Below are 18,091 nucleotides of genomic sequence, written 5' to 3' on the forward strand. Positions count from 1 at the left end.
GTTGAGGGAGTCCAGAGTTATTATAGTGAGATATTGTGTCCCAGATCTAATCTAATCCAGCAATCGTAATATCATATTATCCAATAACATGGTGAGAAGGAGGGGGATTAACTCCCCCGCTTCATCCTCCTCCACATAATCAACGCCGCGACAGGATACAGAATAAGTGAAACAGCAACCCATGTACTAAGCACTGCAAAATCCCGCCCGATATGACTGCTTGTATCAAACAAGATCGTATGCAGCGCCTCGATAACTAGTGCAGTCAGTCAATATCACCAACGTATAACGGCAAGAATGCAACTTACTCCGATGCAAGGGCCACACACACCCCCAAGCGAAGAACCCCGGTGCCAAATTCAGCGAGTAAAACCCCGTAGTAACGTTACTCATCACCCAGAATACAAGAAAGAGGCCACTCCAGGGAAATCCCAGCGCCATGGCCATGACCTCGCACGGAAGGCCTAGCGCAGCCATTCCAACCCAATTCAGCATCCAGAATATGATGAAGGAGGCATTGCCGTAGCCGTTGGGGTTATCGCTGGGTTGAGTTTCCGGGGCTGGAGGATTGGTAAAAGGGATATGGAACATTAGTGAGATGAAGGAGTAGAAGAGGGAGAGGAAGAGGTATGCTGCGATGGCGGAGGTAATACGCCAGATTATCCAGTGCGAGATCTTTAGCGTTGGTTGGTCATGAGAGCTCCTGTTGAACTGCGCATGAACAGGCAGAAGGAAAGGAAAATTGAAGTATGCGATGATGATGAGGTAGATCAGGCCGACTGTTACTGAGGGCATCGCGGCGGCTGGTCTGAATGGGCGGAGGTCGATGGTTGTGAATCCAATTCCCGGGTTCACAGCCTGTGGAGGCACCTGCGCCTGTATCAGATCCCTGGAGTTGGCGAGCTGCTGCGAGGCGAGTTCCTGAGTCCAACGAGGGCCGAACTCACTCATGATGGCCACCTGCAGTCTCCGGAGTTGCGGCTGGATCTTGGTCGAGTATATCGATTGGTCGCGCGCGGAAGTCGTGACGATTTCAATGGCGCCTTTAGGATCATAAGTGGGATTTATCCCCGATACCGCATCGTGCAGTCGTCTGGTCCCATTTGGATGGACAGTCACGGCAGCGTAGGCGTGCTCGTCGTAGATGGCTTGCCGCACGGCCACTGGGTTGTAGTCGAAGTCGGCAGGCGATTTCACAGTGTAGCCGCAGTGTCCAGTTGGGCTTTGACTGATCCGGTTCACGACATCGACCACGATAGGTCCTAAAAGCGGATTGCTGGTGTAGGATGGCTCTGTCCGGCCGTCAAAATCAACCACCCACACAGTTAGGGCTGCTTGATTGGCCTCGGTGTGAAACTGGGATCCCCAGAAAAAGGACAGGACTGCAAGTGTGTAGATGCACAGGATGAAGACTATCCACGTTAGATTGCATCTCGCCATGATCCTTTGATGTCTTACATACCGGTGCGACCCCATTGAAAAAAAACCTGCTGTCGTACATTTTTCAATTTCGCATCAAAGAAGGATACCGACTCGAGGCGGTGGTCAACGCTTGCTGCTCTCTCGGCTTCGTCCGCCATTGATGATGTTGTGCTTGTGCAATTCAACCTCGTTAGACAATTTTAATAGTCTACAAAGACCAACGTCAAGGTGTTGGGTGGTGAAGTATTAGTCTGGCAAAAGTTGTGGACATCATACTTTATGGAGCGATGTAACCTAATAGGACATGACATCAACCCTGGATAACTCGGGCTTAATGGATCCCAAGGTCGATCAGCAAGAACGCCGAAACCCTATTTTATGATATTACACTAGGATAAAAATCCTGAATGGTGGTAGCAGAGCACATACTGTCAGCTGGTCATGGGCTACGGATTTGAAGTTACCCGAGAGACGGCCACAGTTATCGTTTTGCAAGCTTACTACCGTAGTATATGGGGCTGTGGTTAGTGGCAAAATACAAAATCCAGCATAATGGGAGGCAGTAGCATTTTGGAAGTCAAAGGGAGTCTCGTGACAATATCCCTCTCTTTGGGGGCTTGAAAGTTGAAGCTATACAAACTTTGCCCACGCAATGCGAGGTAATGAGTCAGCAGATCGTCACCAGGCAGACGAATTCACTTGATACCTGGCTTGGAGGGATTTCAATCATCGACGTCTACATGAATCGGATCGATCCAAAATGGAAATCATCATCATTGGGGCAGGCATCTCCAGATTCACTGCCTACCTCCAGCTCAAGAAATACTCCCCCGATCCCACATAATACATCTGCAAAGCTCATGATATCAACAAGGAGTGTAAATTTAATAACACTAGCAGTACCTAAGAAGCAGAAGCAACGCATTCTTCTACCCTCATAGTGAGCAGAGGTCCCTAGAGTATCAGACGCAATGGTTTAAATGTTCTTAAACATCCGGATGAGGAGCTCTTCTAAGATATCACCCAAGGGAGGTGGATATGTAGCCTCACACAGGAATCTAAAAATCAAACATAGCCATCTTTCATCGGTATAGACTATTCTCTGCCAGGCGCAAGAGACAAGCTGGCGATGCACATGGTTAGCTGTAGTCAGGAGTGGCTATGGCGCGTGAGAATCCCCGATGGGAATATAGTGACGGAGTGGCTCGTGTCATCACTAGTCCTGATGCTCGTGATACCATCTACTTTAAAGATGAAAGTCCACCAGTTGAAGCTGATCTGGTGATCGGCACTGATGGGATCAAAAGCATGGCTAAATGGGCTATTTGTTAGAGGCAGAGGACTATATACTCTACAGGAACCCACATCCACGCAAAACTGGGACTTTGCAATTTAAAGGGATGATGATGTTGCATAAGAGCACGTCTCAATTGGAAGGAAGAAATTCCGCCGGCGATCAGAGACATCGTATCTTCACACGTCTTCTAGTCGAGTCCATGAAGATTGACTGTGATCAGGCCCATGTAGGTGCGCAATGTCGCGATGGAACTAAGAACCTCGAGTTTGAGCTATCATTCGGCTGACTCGCCCAGAAAATCTGCATGTCACTCAAACACATCTGGGCAAATGCATTCGCACGTTGGGCCATGTTCGTCATGTGTCTCTTAATCCACTCCGTCCAATACGGGAATACCGACGCCAACTCTGACGCAAAGTGGAATGGCCATCAACTGTGACAAATTCTATAGTTTGTGAAGGACGATGGGTGCTATGACATTGCAACATCGCGTGGGATCACTCCAAATCTATTTTATGAGTACAGTCTAGCTGTCAAGAAAGATTGCTCTGGTCTATGGCCTGACTATTATGTCTGTGTTGGGGTGAATGGAAGTTGAATATCTCAACGCACAGAAGCGAGCTTGTCATGATTTATTGATCACGTCGTACCATGACACATGCATTATTATTTGATAACAGGAGAAGCTAAGGCATGGAGAGTTAGTTACTGAGGTGATAGCGCCGGAGCATAAACTGTAGATCGGAGCTCCGGATCAGGTGACGAGAGCAGAACTATTTAACAGATATGGGTCCCTCCCAAGCCAGTCCATTCCACTGAGCATCTTCTCCAACATCGTATCAGGTTACCCTCCATGTCTACTCGTGCAAGACTGCCTGCTAGTCAGCGCCCGGCCACTCCGCCAGACCCCACTCTTCGTACACGCCCAGTCCCAAGAACCCGCAATTTCACACCCCGATGTTATGGGCCTGGTGCTGTACCGAATATCAACGAGCTTGTTCGCCCTCTTGAGGAGGTGCGCCAAGATGCAGACCCTGCTACGTATGTGCATCCGATGGATGCACAACTCTTCGCAATGCTACAGGATGAGATCTGGTATTTGCTCAAAGACATCGAACTACACGAATTCGATTATAACGAAGCAGAACAGCTGAGAGGCCGTGATCCAACATGGGGCTTCTATGCATTCGTCACTCAGTATTCAGCTGACGTGCTGGAAAAGATTCCCCAGGCCATGGATCATCTCATTAAAGTGACTCGCCGCAATATCCGAGCGCAGTCTACCTCTGCCTACACGGACGAGGCATGTCAGCGGTTCAAACTCAGTGTCGTGGAAGATGAGGAAACCTTGTCCGGTGCATCAGATGATCGCGTTCGCGAGGAGTTTCGAGCGCAACTGCGGACGTTACAGCAGCTCAACGAAAACGACTGGATCAGAGCCCCGGCTCGCAATTACGCGTGCCTCGTGCTTGACAAACCTACCGTGTCTATGCTAGCGAATCTTTCCTTCCCCGAAGAAATAAGACAAGACTGGGAATTATTTCATCCCAAAACGATCAAGGTGGTGGATGCATGGTGGAAGCGAGCTACGAATGTCTCTTCCTATCGAGGCGTCGGACACTGCCCGATCACTTCCCTTGCTCGATTCTACATGCTGGTGACCAGTACTGCCAGCAGCGGGGCAATGGAGGACCTTTGCCCTTTGGAAAGCTCTCTGTGAACTAGCAAGCAAGCGCTATCAAAGACGGTAACTCTCACTGGCATCAAGCTAAACGTCTATTGAGACTCATTGACATTGATTTGAACTGAACGATGTACTTATCACAACCAGGGTGTCCGCCTGACGTTTGGATACACTGGCGGAACATTGCTAGAACATGTCGCAGTTATTTATATTTCCTCAGGCCTCGTTGGTCGATTGGCAGGTGATATGCAGTCTCCTACTACTCTATAATAAATTTTTGATACTTATATAGATGTGAGACTAACCTGTTCTTCTAAGTCATATTTGTTACTCTTTCTACCTTCAAATCTGACAGGCGAAGACTGGGTCATGCTTCAACACCTGCTTTGCGGGAGTACTGCAGAACCACCAATAGTTGCATAATAACATGATAAATAAAATATAATTAGTTCTATAATACTCTACAGATTTTATAAGGGTTATTAGGTCTCTAACTAGAATGTGATATCTACTAAGAATATTACTCTAATGATATAGTCTATATTAATTATAAAGACTTTTCTAGCAAGTTTACTTGTATTATATACAAACCTAGCTTAACCATAGTCTCCTGCAGGCAGGATTTACCTGTTCTCACTAGTACAAAGCTCTCTATCTCTTAAACTTAGCATATCACTGATAAAAGCAAGCAGCCATGAGGATTATTTATTTAATATCTTCTACTGTATGCCCTGCACGTAAGCGCTGAACCTACCTAACAGCCTGGTAGATATAATAGTGCTAGACCTACTGCATGTAGAAAGCTCTAGAGCTATAGGTATAGATTACAAAGTATCTAGTGCATCCTGGTAATGCTCTAATTAACAATAAGAGACAGAGAGTGCCCGCAGCAGAGGCTTGCTAAGGCCTGTCCGCCGTTCTGGCTGAGTCACTCAACGTCCAGAATAGCTCATCCTCTCTTAGTTGAAAAAGCCATAGGGATGAAATAGACTTAGGTCGACGAACACCAAGAATAGACATAGGGGACGTGACGATGAGCAGGGCTTTAGCCTTTTGTTTTTCAAGAGACACGAACTCGCTATTGTTCTGTTTGAAAGGGAGGCTGATCTACATTTACCGTCTCCACAATGTAGTTAATGCCCTGTCGTGCCAGGAAGCCAGTTAAGAGGACCTAGTAGGTAGGAAGAATCATGTCTATGCTACTGTCGCCCTGCACTTGTGAGCCATCATCATCATTGATTTAGGCTTAGTTACTTTTTAGTAAATAACTAAATACTGACTTAGATAGTTTCTATATTAAACAATAACATCAGAGACACAGAGCAGAAAGTCTAGGGTTAAGCTTAAGTAGTAATCTAATAAATACTATACGTCCCTCCACTCTACTAAGATAATAAGATCTTCTACGACTAGAGTTCCAGTTCTAAAGTAGTGCCTATCTTTTATAAAATCCCAGATACACTAATAATATACTTATTATAAACTAAACGGTATATTAAGATTAGACATTCTTCGTCACATTAGTATAATATTCCTAGGAAGTGTCACCCACCTCCTTGCACTGTCTTGCTCCTAGTATCCTAATTTATCAAGTGCATATAGTTTGTCCGGAAAGCGCAAGTGTAGTATGCTCAGTATAATCGAACTACAGCGTAGAGGCGCTTCTTTAGTTAAACCAAAGGCTATAATGAATATCCCCTAGATATTATTAATCTGTTTTATTGGTTTACCGTAATAGCCGAATTTCATACTTCAAAATTCCCGAATGGGAGGCCTGAAATGTCCGACAGAACAATTGCCGATAAACAATGGCCGATACTGCACCGTCGAAATGTAAAATAAAAGGTGATTCCCATTTAACAACACCACAAGGAGACTATTTGCGGTAACAAGCTAGGAAGTAGCAAAGTACATCACATCATTGCAGCTACAATATGAACCCCGTCAACACGAAACCCTACCAGCTCCCAGGTGACGCAACCTGGTTTGGTAAGCGGATAACATATCATCGTCAGGTATACTTGAGCTAGAAAATCTGACTTCACTGTTTTGGATATAGTTACCGGGTGCTCGAGCGGCATCGGCCGTGCTATCGCGACTCATGTCGCCTCCGTGCCAGGTCAGCGTCTGGTCGCAACCGCGAGAGATATAGCTAGTCTTTCGTACCTCGACGACAATAACCCGGCCATCGTAAAGTTTTCCCTTGATGTTACGCAACCCCCGGCGGTCGATGCAGCCTTCAAGGCGGCCGCCGCGCATTTTGGAGACAGTTACTACATCGATGTCGTGGTGAACAATGCAGGCTATTCGCTTTCCGGCGATACGGAATCTGTCACTGAGCATGACATGCATGACCAATTTGAAGTCAACTTCTTTGGTACCGTCCGTGTCACCTTGAAAGCCATTGAGGTGATGCGTCAATCTGAGTCTCGCCGCGGCGGCCTGATCTTCAATATATCATCGCTGGCGGGCATTTGCACCTTCCCTGGTCATGCGTTCTACCACGCGAGCAAGCACGCCGTTGAAGGATGGAGTGAGTCTGTCGCTCGAGAGGTGCATCCGGACTGGAACAGTAAGCCACCTTTCACCTTGTAGGAACATGAGCGATGACTGATATGTATTCGACCTTCCTAGTTCACTTTTGCATCGTCGAGCCCAGTGCCGTCAATACGAATTTTGAAACCTCCAGCAAGAAATACACCGAGCCCCATCCGGCATATGCAGCCGCTGATATGCCCGCCCGACAGCTTGAGATGTTCGTGAAGAAGGGGCTGGCGGCCGGCGTCGGCTTTGAGCCTAGTGCCGTTGCCAATGTCCTGTACAAGGTAGCCAGTCGGAACGACAAAGTTCCACTTCGTTTACCTCTCAGCATCACCGCTATCAAGCTCATCAGGGCGAAGTTGGAGGGACAGCTTCAGGATCTTGAGACCCACGGCGAACTGGGCGCTCTCGACGCCGATCGGGCACAGTTCAAAGTTTGAGCAATCGCTATACACCTGGTTGGCCTTCATGTATCTAGAATAAGGTAGCAGGTCATCCAGTTGGATTCGCCCCCCAAGGGTAGGAACAGTGCCCATTCCATGTTGATTAACTGGGCCTAGGGCGGATTGTAGGTGTTGTTTCATTAAATTTTGACAGATCACGGGCCTCCGAGACCTAGATTCGACAAGACAGGCTGGATTCTGCGTAAGTATCACCATAAAAGGAAGAGTTGTAGTGTAGAGATCCGCGAGATTGGTTCTGGACTAACCAATGAAAGAGCGCGTATGGAACGCGTAAATTAGATCTAGGGAATGAGAAGAGAAACCTCGAATGAGTTACGGGGCCTCATAGCCTGTGAGAGAGAATGAGAGAATGAAGAAGTAATAAAAACATGATATTCAATACTATTTAAGAGAGAAGCTATCTACACGCTGAATATGAGGTGCGCGACGCGAGGCGCTAACCTGATTCGGTAGTTGAGGCGAGCGAGTACCTCTATATCAACCGATCCCCGATAATAGCGAATCTATGGTAATCGCTAGTGAGCGGTATGTTTCAGGATGAAGAAGGGTCTGATTTCTAGCAATCTAGATGTCTGACTAATTACTTATAATCAATGAAATGAAAACTATAAAATCTGCTTAATCTGGTAAGTTGAAATCATAGTAGAATCCAGCAATCTCATTGGCCCAGCCAGAATACGGTTAAATATTGATATATGATACTCTCCAGATTTGATAGTAGTAAGATATGGCTGATACTCTAACAGCCCTATAACTCTAGAACCCTAACTCTCTTCTCCCTCAACGCGGCAATAACACCCAAACCACCTGTCCCACCAACAGCTTGCTCGGTCTCAACCTGCACCAAGGCCATGCAAAGAGCCTGCCCCCTGCCCCGCTGAAGAGCCCATCCCTCTGCCCCTGCCCAAACCTTCCACCCGTCGGGGTCCCACCCACCTCCTTGACACCCGAAACCCGAAGAGAGTCAGGTAGCCCGAGAAAAGCCTCAATGGGCAGGAGCTGGTTGTTTACCAACACCAGCACCAGATGAGCCGGGAGATGCCGGGCGGGTGGGACAGCTAGCCCGCCGAGGGAGAGCACCGGGGCGGACTGGAGGGCTGTCTCCAAGGCCGCGGGATTTGACGTTACCTGAGCTAGGAGCTGCGCAAGAATGTAGTCGTAGATATGGATGAGAAGGATGTAGCAGGAGAGGATGATGAGCAGGTCGGGGCTGCTTAAGTGAGGGTTAGGATGTGATGAACGGGTGGGATGGTCGTGCGGGCCGAGCGCAGACGGCACCAAGGCGGATAAGATGTCGACAAATTCAGCAGCTATGGTTGCGACGGTGGCGAGGGGGTTGGCGGGGGTGCGGGAGGGGTAGGTCGCTGTGGCACGACTGGTGGGGGACGATTCGCAAGACGTCATGTGGTGATGATGAACACAGGTGACGCGCAGCACCTCGGCCAGGTCGCAATGGCTGGATTGGACGCGAAACAGCTGTTTATATAGGGTCTGCTGGACGTGTGCCAGTTGCATGCGGTATTTGCGCAGCGGGCCGGCGTTGTCGGAAGGGAAGAGCTCAAGGGCAGGCATGCTAGGTGAGCGGTCGTCGCCCATCCCTGAATCGGGAAAGCAGCCGTCGTCAGGGTAGAGGTTTGCGATACCCTTCGACCCCCAAAAGCTAGACGGGATCTCAAAAGGCACGTCCACAGCGGCGAAGTCGAATGTATCGGCCACATCCACATCCAAGTCCACGTCCAGGAGGCCTAATACAGGAGCATAATCATTACGCTGCGGAGACGGCCCCGTACTGCTCATATTTCTGGCAGCGGCAGCCTTTGCGGGCCGGCCAGGCCTGCGGGGCGAACTGGTAACGCATTCAACTTGGGAGCGCACACACCGCAAACAGGCGTCGGTGGGATGTCCATTGACGCGCATGCAGCCAAGCTTCTGCGTCCGACAGCGATCACATGCCGAGCGCTTGCCCACAGGTGGTTGCGAAGAACGTATAGTGTCAGTATCTGTCATGGCTGCGTCTTCCCCCGTGCATCCACGCAGGACCTTAACTCAAAATCTACGCTGCGTCAGAGTTTCTTAAATATCTGCCTTTGACAGCCTTGCCAGACCGGAACCTTGCTGGGCCGCGTTATGGCCCCGCCAATACAGGGATGTTATCATGACTCGGTCCTTGTCGAGCTGGCGGTTGCCTGTTATTATAGCCCTGCTTGCATGACGCCTTTACGCATTGTACCGTCAGTTAATAATTATTTCATGGCCCTATCGGTTTCTACTGTTGCCCGAATAGTCTGTTGAATTCTCCAACTGATCCATTCGCTCTAATGCAGTTATCAACGGAGTATATCGACCCCCTGTCGTATATTGACCTCTGATTGCTTATCTCGCCACCTTAACGGAGTTATCGGCGGAGTATATCAACCATACATCCGATACTAATCCTAGACTGCATATTTGTCTAAACTGGCTATAGTAGACGGCGGTTGCCATAGATGAGCCAATAGCCTGCTGTACCGCGCTCCATGTGTCAAGAGGAGGACCGCGCAAGAGCCACTGATGTTTGTCTTGTCTAACAGGAGCCAACATACGGTTTCGGGGTTTATTGGCTAGACCTGTTGCAGCTAGTTCATCAGTTGTGCATATTAATTATGCGCGAAGCTTATTCTGGACATAACCACCAACTACTACTTTTGGTAACCAGCTTGATTCTGACTGCTCTCTACAATGTTGGACCTTGTGGACTACAAGAGGGTGTTTCTGGATCCCGGGATCCCCCCTCGGCCTTTGATTTCATTAGCTCCATTGATGTTCCAGAGCTGCTGAGATGGGGTAAGTCAGTGGTATACATGAAGGACCAGCGGGAAAGGCAACATGTGTTTCTTACAAATGCGAGAGTGCAATGTTTTCGGGTAGCTTTGAGGCCCTCGCGGCTGTCGAACTCTGTTTGGGGTGCAAGTGATCCTGAGGCTTTTACAGGTCCCACATATTGGCCATAGTTCAGGACAATAAAGATTTCTTGCCTCGAGACTTATCACAAGCTATCGATTAGATTTTTCGGACTCATTCAATGGAGATATTATATCCATTTACATGAACTTAAGACCTCGGTTCTCGTCATCAACTATGTCTGAACAGGGGTCACTAGTGGTTGATATGAGGTAGCAGGAGGGCCGTACCGGAAGTAATGTAGAATCACCCTACTTGATTGTCTCGCCTGCTTTAGGAAAGTAGCATGTAAAATCCAACTAAAGGATTTGTAGGAGTTATGGCGGGAAAACGGAGTATGTGACGGACCCGACGGTCCCGGTAGCCCCCTCGTTGTGGCTTTTTTAGAGGCGTGGAATTTGGAATTAGATGAGACGAAGCCTCTCATACTGGACTGTAAACAGATTCAGGAGGACTCCTGCAACAGTGTCGATCCAGTTTTCCAGTTGGTAGAATTACGCGACCTCATTGGATATCAATTTGTCGGGAACATTCACCACCAGTAAGTACCACCATGGCTGTCAGCGAACCACCAGTGGAAGGAAGGCTGGAAAGCTTATGCGCTCACCATATACTTATCTCAGAGGCTAGATCCTGGACGCTAAAATCAAAAGATCTAGATAAGATCCACAGATAGCATAAAGAGATAAGGAGTGGAGGAGTTGCAGGGCCAGATAGTAGGGAGAATAAAGTTATCTAGCATTTTTAAAGTAACTTTAAGGGCAGCATCCCTATAGCTTTCAAGAATTTTACTTCCTAGCTCTTAGTACTCTTGCCCATAGACTCTATACTAGAAAAAGTAATCTGAGGTCTTAGGGAAAAAGGACATACCTGCATCTGTCTAGATACTTTTAGGTTACTATGCATCTATTAGATTCATAAATAGCTTTTTCCTAGAAAGAGAAGTTAGGGGTATTAAGCTTAATTAGCTGTGGTAGTGCAATCCTTACTGAAAGTACTAGACTGCGCCGCAGTATCCCTTAGCTTCTACCACAGACGGCCTGGGAGGTGATTGGATGTTTATTCTGAGTCTAGATGATTAGTTTGACGCCACAGGAGGGAATATGTGCATCCATAATAATAGTCACATGAGAGACTCTCTATCGGAATTTCTAAGAGATGTGGTTATCAAGTTATTTAATACGCTCTCCAATAGTTCACGCACTCATAAGGAAGTGTAAGACCAACTTGCGCTAGTAACTGAAATGATTACCCGTCAATCTAACTAGCATATACTAAGTATAGGCGAAAATTAAAGACCATTTCAATTATGGACCTGTTGAATAAAAGCAGGAGACTTGTACCAGATTGGCTAAACCAGATTCCTGAGAGGTGACCATCCACTTAATGATAGTAGTGCTTAACAATGTGTTGATGTGTGAGGCGGCCCAGCAACCTACACTCGCGAATAGCGGTTAACCATAGCTTTGAGGTAGAAACTAGATGCGCTTTCCAGTTCTCTAAGAAGTCATTCTACAGGCTTTAGTAGCAGACGGTTCGTAGCATTCGTCCTAGGACTCAAGCGTCAAAGAAGAGTCCCTAGAATGGAGAACCAGCAGCAACAGCCGGTACATGATCAGAAGACCAAATCCAAGGAGAAAAAATCCTGGACGCCATATCATACATAGCTTCACGAATAGACACGTTTTGTATACAAGTTATTCAGGAATTGAATATAGCTTCGTTTTGAACGATGGTCAGAAACCTGCTGATGAGCTGATAGGCTCGCTTGCTGGTCACGTTCTGACAAGGAGGGTATTTCCTGATCCATCACGTCAGGGTTTCAGGACTCGCAAGTGGCTGCCGGAACCTGTCACGACTCACGAGCATGGGGAGGGACAGCAGAGCGTGGTGAATGGTGATTGGTGAGGCTTGGTGGTCTAAGCCTGCATTACAGGTAATAAACTTTCGGCTGCCCCGAAGCGGCCCGAGTCTTGAGTCTCTAAAGCACTGTGGGGAGTCTTGGCGTTGGCTATACAAGTTCATTGAATTTTCGATGAATTCCACGACCAATGTATACATTCATGGTAGTTATCCTCACCCTTTTAGATGTTATACAAATTGGGGAACTATTTTACTAGATTAGCTGCCATCCTTTTTTCAGATTATAAAACACAGGTACAGAATGATCGCACCATGTTCTCCATGCACAGAAGGGAGTACTGTAAGTGATTGGGCCAGCCTGCCCAGCCAAAGATTGAGAAATGGACTGTTGATCGGCACCGTGGAGATATAGAAGGCCAGGCTTTCCATGACGGGTGACGTGTTCTGAAGTCTTGATCTTTGCAGGATTGCATGAATGAGTCTTTCCCACCAAGTAACATCGAACCCTATCCACAGGCTCGGACCCATCCCCAGTATCAGGAGAAGACTGTAATCTGGATGGAAGTACGTAATGCGATTGTAACCAAGTTACTCCTGTGCATGCGCTTGCCAAGTCCACAAACATACGGCGCCTTCCGGTTAATTCTGATTCCCTGACTAGGGACCAAGATGGGGTCTGGCCCTCAATTTGGGATTTCAGTTGTGATTTTACAGTCGACATGGCTTAGCTGAGCTTGGACTATTGAGTACTCCGTATTACTGTAGGCAACTGCGGTTTGTAGGCAGCTAGTTGGACGGCAGTACAAAACTACGGTGCAAAAGGCATCAGAAAGTCTGCAGGTTTCATCACAACTTTTCAGCCAGCCACATTGCTCTGGTCTCCACATCACTTTGCACAACTGGTGGTACTATTGCATGGGGTTGAAAAAACGCTCCTGGCGTCTTATCTTCACCTGGAAAAAGCTGAAGAGATCTTGCCTGCCTTTCCTGCGCCATGTCTCCGTCCGAGCTATATACGATGCATACGGGTATACTTGCTGACCTGAGCCATATCTGGAAATAGATGGGCTTACGTACTTGGTTGTCTGTTACACAGAAGACGCATGCCGCTGCTAAGGGCTTCCTTGATTGGCACACAGTCTTGATGATCCCATAATAATAAAACCATGTGGGCCAGAATCATGTAATCTCCCATCAACTGTAGTATTTCCTAACAGAGTACGCTGTTTGAGTGCATCAACGATACGCTATAGAAATTAGTCCCTAGCAAACCCAACCCACAATCGCGCATGTGCCTGATATCTCAACATGCAGGAAGAGAACTGCTCGCTGTACAAGTCACACCGAGTCTCTATACTCGAACCCTCGGAAGAGACTCCGCATTCCGCAGTTCGACATTCTGCCCAATTTGAAGCCGGAGACCAGCTCTCTCAATATCAAGGTTGTTAGTTCAGGGATCAAAGCCATCGTGAAGGAGGCACAGGTTGTGCAGCATGCACGGTCGAACATCGAAATCATTCACAATATATTCCAAAGAATGTCGCCTCGCAACCTGGAAGCGACGCTGAAAAGTGCAGAGCAGAATAGCAGCGAAATAACAATAACATTATACAATAGTACTCTGAAATAGCTGAGCAGGGCCTGCGGCAACAGTGGAACTTACATACTGTGTGACAACCAGTTGCATATTCAGGCTGCACATCTGTACACTTCGAGCCTCTGGGACTCGGTCTTCCTATCAACATGCCTGATAGTTCAAATCCGATGAGCAGAATAATGCCTAGTATTCAGCGCTTATGCAACCTGGAGAAGCCACTTCGTGACTAGTCCTCTTACGCATGCTACATGGAGAGGGTGGGTAGAAGAAAAACAAAGGCCTGCTCAAAATGATACCTAGTTGCCTACTATAGTGCTTTCAGCTTCCGGTGATGCGAGTATAGGACCGGCGTCATTAGGTCTGGAATTAAAGAAGCGGTATTGGGTGTCGCCATTCCAAGAAAGTATAACCTGTGGAGATGTGATACTGTGAGTTGTTTGTGCATTAGATACTCATCTGCCTGATGAGTGCCGCAGGTCTGTCTTTGGAATAGGTGATTGGGTGATGTGATGTGTTTATAGTAGGATCTGGCGCACATCTCCTGATGGGGTTCAGAATCATGGCAAGTTAATAAATTATAAGCAGTTCTTGCCAACAGGTATAAATACGACCTTGAGTTTCCTGACTGAAAAGGGGCTTTCCAACCATCGCTTTACTCTCCATTGACCTGCCAGACCTATTCACTTCACAAGTCAATCATGCTTGCTCGCTTCGCAGATCGACCGCAAGAGTGGTTGGTATCAACATTTTCTTTTCACAATGGCCACTGCTGAATATGTCATCACCGTCCAAAACAAGACGGGGAAGACACACAATTACCTTTTTTTCAACCAAGAGCCCGGAGAGTCCAGCACCGTTGGACAGATATACACCAACGTTTGGATCAGATCTCCCGGAGTTCCATCTCCCCGTGGCAAAGCCGTCTTCGATGTAAAGGTGGCGAACTTTGCCGTTTGTGGGACGACGCCAGACCCAGTCGACTATGGTGTTGTTGTCTCGACAAGCGATTACGCGGCGGTGGAGCTTACCACTAAAGACAAGAAGGGCACGGTTCCCTTAATGGAAATCGTGGACGGAGGACCTCAGTTCATTGCTCCATTTGAGGAAACCGACAAGGATAACTCGTTCGGTATCCATGTTAAAATTTACGACCCGAAGAGATACTGTGAGTCTTGACCATCCCTCCCAACAAGTGCAAGTATCTGACTGTCCATATGCAGCCACTGTTTATTGCGGATTCGGCAAGCTCAACCAAAAGGCGGAAGTTGTCCCTGTCGCTGTTTGGCGAGCCGAGCCTGGCAAAAAATACATACTCACTCCTAAAGTCACCTACTATGTCAGCACAGGGGATTATAAAGCTGGCGAAACGGTAGATGTTACTCAGATTGGCGAGGTTTCGACGATTGATTTTACCAAGGCCAAACCAGGCCAGACCGTCGCGACGATCACTCATAACGATGACGGGAGTTACTCTGACCCCGAGTTCAGCTATCCGGAGAAGCGCAAGCCTTATGCCTAGGGTAGTGAGCAGCTGATCATCTGATGCGAGTGCACAGGTCAAAGAGAATGAACCATTCCAAGCCCCATGTTTTTGGTATAGTTAATCACATTCATTCTTTGTCCTTTTTTGTCGTTCTTTATCATTCTTTGTCATTCCTTGAACCTGTATATTTCTTTCCACATTTCACTCCTGAGCATGTGGTAACTATATCTATGAAATGCAATCAGTTTTGCAGAAGCGCTATAGGCGGACATAGTGGCGATGTCCCCAGCTACCTGTCTTGAAAAGATAGCGAAGTTAGAGATACTACTGCGGACAGTGCGCAGCGTGTCATTGAGCAGTGGGTATACGCCAACAATGGAAACTACGGTCCCCAGTAATCTCAGCTTTCAAGCAGCAGGTTTCCACAACCCCTCCGAAGCCACTTGATGCGAACCCATCTTGCTCTAGTCCAGGATATTCGGCTCACTTGAGCCACATGCCAGTGTAAACCAGCCGGGTGCTCGACCGTGACCTGGCGGAAGAAGTATTAGTCACGACCTGTGCGGCCTGTAATTCAGCGAGCAACGCGACAGCTGCAGCCACGGTGGAATTCAATTTATACTTCGGGATATTGGTGTTGCGACGACGAAAGGAGCCGTCCATGGCTTTCATAACATTGAGGTGAGGATTGTCAAAGAGCCGGTTATTGTATGCGCTTTGCTCATTGATGGCTGCCTTGACTAAGGCCTCAGCCTTTTTGATCTCCGACAGTGTGCTGCTTTTATAAAGTGCTTTCTTCCGGACGGACGATTTGTTCAAATGGTGTAGATGAGGGCATTCTCGGCACGCAAGTATAAGTAGTCTGGTAGTGATTGCCATCGTCTCATTACCATCGTCTCATTAGCGCCAACTGTTGGACCGCCTCCGCCAGTGACACGGATAGTTCCTGACTCTGTGATGATTGCGAGGATGGGAAAGGCTGTGTCCAGTAGCTGACAGTGGGCTCCGCAGGGATTTCGTCTCGTAGGACATGCCAGCCTTCCATTTCAGATTTGCTTGGTGACGTGGATGACTTGATATTAAAGGTCCTAGCAAAGAGCCAGAGAAACGCACCCTGCCTACTAGCTTTGCAGATCTACCAAAGTCCCTTGAAACCGAAGATGTATTGGCTACTGTTAGATCAAAGTATTGCCAGGTTAGTGTCTTCCTGTCGGCGGCCACCTTTTATGAAGGCTAAGCCTTTTACAGACTCGGCTATCCAATATGGTGGTTTATCTCGATGACCTGACGGACGTGTCTCATCTCACTTCCCTACAGCTCGGTAATATGCACTACCTTCCCTTCGAGGGCCCGGTTGTTCCCTACGAGCCTATAGACCCGACCCTTTTTCAACATGCGACCAACCTCAGAAGGATCTCAGTGGAGCGATTCGGCCCGGATATTCTACGCCTTGTCCAGCTCCTGCAGAAGGTCCAGTCGCCTCCGAGATTAGACGCCCTCGATGTACTAGACTACCTCAACACTCTACAACCGGATAGTCCCGACTTTGCAAATGAACCCTTGCATGAATTCCACACACCTGAATTTGTGGGCGAGCCCATCTATTCGGTTCCATGGGACAAGACTGGATACACATGGCGTCGACTCTGCTACTCAGGGCGCGTGGCCTGGAACAATGGTAATGAGATGCTCAAGAAGTCGCGGGAACTGCTGACACACTTTGTCGCCCAATGTGCAGCATTAGAGGAGCTCATTACTCCGATCCATAATCGAGACGGATTTGACGTCCTCAAGACAGATGTCCTTCCTCGTCTGCCCAGTCTCCATACCCTTCATCTTCCCTGGCCAGATCTGGCAGCTTTCGTGGCCGATCTTGAAAAGCCATGGCGTGAGCTAAGGGCTAGAAGCCCTTAATAAACAAGCGAATCCCTCTAGTAGAGAATCCGTTTCTCGGAGGATGCCTTGGACTTCCATATCGACATCGACTTCGTAGCCTTAAGCCGGATGAAGAGATATTTGCACGCCGTCGCATGACGTTTTGTAGAGTATCCGCAACTTCCCCTAAGCACTGCGTTAGGTGTATTTATCATGGTCCTTCGCCTATAGCTCACCTATTGCAGACCTACAATTGTGGTTGGAGAAAAGTCATGTCCTTGGCTTGAAGTTTTCAAAATATTGTCTGGTAGACGAATGTGCTGGCCGCCGTAACATCTCTCTAGCTGTGTTACATCTCTGGGGAAAAGTGGATTAAGATCAAAGAATCAAAAAATATGAGAATTCGCTGGTAGTCATAGTCTCCACCCAACTAGTAACCAGCCGGCGTATAACTATACGCGGTCAATATACGGAGGTGGGTGCTCTCACTGGTGATGCGCATCGGAGCTCGTGTTCGGCACACTCCACCTATTGCTGTACGCCTTCTTGGCCCATGCAGGCCGCTGCGTCATTTCTCTGCGTCATTTCTGGCCCTGCCCTGATTTAATACGAGCTCTCCGCACACTCCAAGACTTAAGACCAAGGCATCTCCTACTGTCCGATTCTCGATTCCCTCTCTCATACTGGGTTGACAACAGCTCTACCAAGATGACGAGTGACGCGGAACATCCTTCCGAGATAACCGGTGGCTGTCTATGCGCGAGTATCCGCTACACTGTCCATTTCGATGGAGCACATAAGTGGCCGCCAAAGGTACTGCGTCGTCCTGAGAACTTGGTTCCCCACTAACTGAAAACCTGCTTTCAAACAGTCGGGTTCCTGTCAATGCACAATGTGCCGCAAGTGGACTGCTAGTCTACTGCCT

At 47.9% G+C, this 18,091-nt stretch overlaps 6 protein-coding genes across 6 annotated transcripts; 4 read left to right on the top strand and 2 right to left on the bottom strand.

The window, feature by feature from the left end:
* Positions 1-107: 107 nt before the first annotated feature.
* On the bottom strand, positions 108-1,580 carry ALT_1029 (SNG1 family protein; the record flags this gene model as incomplete). Its single annotated transcript, XM_033564118.2, has 3 exons — positions 108-256; positions 309-1,412; positions 1,463-1,580. 3 exons carry the CDS (start codon positions 1,578-1,580, stop codon positions 108-110), a joined length of 1,371 nt encoding a protein of 456 aa, XP_033420009.2.
* A 1,992-nt stretch (positions 1,581-3,572) lies between these two features.
* Positions 3,573-4,439, top strand: ALT_1030 (uncharacterized protein; the record flags this gene model as incomplete). The annotated part of the gene is made up of 1 exon (XM_033564117.2): positions 3,573-4,439. The coding sequence occupies one exon, from the start codon at positions 3,573-3,575 to the stop codon at positions 4,437-4,439; it is 867 nt and encodes a 288-aa protein (XP_033420008.2).
* A 1,898-nt stretch (positions 4,440-6,337) lies between these two features.
* Positions 6,338-7,384, top strand: ALT_1031 (putative oxidoreductase C162.03; the record flags this gene model as incomplete). The annotated part of the gene is made up of 3 exons (XM_033564116.2): positions 6,338-6,392; positions 6,463-6,975; positions 7,038-7,384. 3 exons carry the CDS (start codon positions 6,338-6,340, stop codon positions 7,382-7,384), a joined length of 915 nt encoding a protein of 304 aa, XP_033420007.2.
* Positions 7,385-8,188: 804 nt separating this feature from the next.
* ALT_1032 (Zn(II)2Cys6 transcription factor domain-containing protein) lies at positions 8,189-9,415 on the bottom strand (the record flags this gene model as incomplete). Its single annotated transcript, XM_033564115.2, has 1 exon — positions 8,189-9,415. The coding sequence occupies one exon, from the start codon at positions 9,413-9,415 to the stop codon at positions 8,189-8,191; it is 1,227 nt and encodes a 408-aa protein (XP_033420006.2).
* A 5,152-nt stretch (positions 9,416-14,567) lies between these two features.
* Positions 14,568-15,327, top strand: ALT_1033 (uncharacterized protein; the record flags this gene model as incomplete). The annotated part of the gene is made up of 2 exons (XM_033564114.2): positions 14,568-14,973; positions 15,029-15,327. 2 exons carry the CDS (start codon positions 14,568-14,570, stop codon positions 15,325-15,327), a joined length of 705 nt encoding a protein of 234 aa, XP_033420005.2.
* A 1,227-nt stretch (positions 15,328-16,554) lies between these two features.
* Positions 16,555-17,205, top strand: ALT_1034 (uncharacterized protein; the record flags this gene model as incomplete). Its single annotated transcript, XM_033564113.2, has 1 exon — positions 16,555-17,205. One exon carries the CDS (start codon positions 16,555-16,557, stop codon positions 17,203-17,205), a length of 651 nt encoding a protein of 216 aa, XP_033420004.2.
* Positions 17,206-18,091: the final 886 nt, after the last annotated feature.

This window comes from Aspergillus lentulus (assembly GCF_001445615.1).
Source record: "Aspergillus lentulus DNA, contig: Alt01, strain: IFM 54703, whole genome shotgun sequence".
NCBI classification, from domain to species: domain Eukaryota; kingdom Fungi; phylum Ascomycota; class Eurotiomycetes; order Eurotiales; family Aspergillaceae; genus Aspergillus; species Aspergillus lentulus.